This window comes from Anneissia japonica, unplaced genomic scaffold (assembly GCF_011630105.1).
Source record: "Anneissia japonica isolate Jap-2015-1 unplaced genomic scaffold, ASM1163010v1 scaffold2868_len839_cov215, whole genome shotgun sequence".
NCBI classification, from domain to species: domain Eukaryota; kingdom Metazoa; phylum Echinodermata; class Crinoidea; order Comatulida; family Comatulidae; genus Anneissia; species Anneissia japonica.
In genome coordinates this window covers 1-839 of record NW_022706253.1, presented here as the reverse complement: position 1 = coordinate 839, position 839 = coordinate 1, and the positions used below count along the sequence as shown (strand labels likewise).

The 839-nt window shown below is 37.4% G+C and overlaps 1 protein-coding gene across 1 annotated transcript; it reads left to right on the top strand.

Moving 5' to 3' along the window:
• Positions 1-54: 54 nt before the first annotated feature.
• LOC117106079 lies at positions 55-834 on the top strand (the record flags this gene model as incomplete). Its single annotated transcript, XM_033247417.1, has 1 exon — positions 55-834. A coding segment is annotated over exon 1 (771 nt), but the record flags the coding sequence as incomplete, so codon positions are not given.
• Between the last annotated feature and the right edge of the window lie 5 nt (positions 835-839).

Sequence of the window (839 nt, the reverse complement as noted above, 5' to 3'; positions counted from 1 at the left end):
ACGGTCTCATCATATAGTACTAAATGTATCAAAACAAATTCTATTTTAGCCAGGTCTACTATAATGGCGACGGAGAGTGAGTATCACTTCGATGATTCAGCAACAAGTCAAGAGGTGGACCACGGTGATGTATTCATTCCGCGAAGGACTAGACTAGATTCCGAATCGTTTCGAAGACAAATAGATTGCTTGTCTAATTCACTTACGTCACTATCAGAAGAGCGAGATAAGCTTCTTGAAGATCGCCACTCAGATCGCTCAAAAATCATTAGGTTAAGTGCGGAGCTTTTAATAAAGGAATCGCTAATTCAAAATATAAATCAATTAGAGGGGCGTATAGATGAACTTAAGAATCAACATATAGAAGATGAGACAGAAAAAACAAATCTGAAAAAAGATCTGACTGATAAAGTAGTTATCATACAAAGTCTGCAACTGAAAGCCGCAGAAGAAAAGAAATGTTTGGTAGAGGAAAATAAAGAATTACGTAGACAAATCTTAGAATGTGAAAGTAACAATACTAAACTTAAGCAAGAGGTAACACAGAAAATACAATTGCTGGCTAATTGGGAAAATAAATTTGAATTATTGGAAGAAGAAAATAAAGGCCTTGCAAGTGAATGTCGTAGGCTGAACAGCAGGTCATATTCTGCACTGGAGCTTAAAGAGTGCTTCTCGTGCAGACAGAGGTTTAATCCTAAAGATGTCAAAGAAAATGAATGTAAATACCATCCACTCCCACCGATGGGATACAAACAGTGGCAACTATGGCCCGTAGCGGATAAAGTGGATAAACAGCATTACCATACCTACCACTACTATGCGTGTTGCAATACATT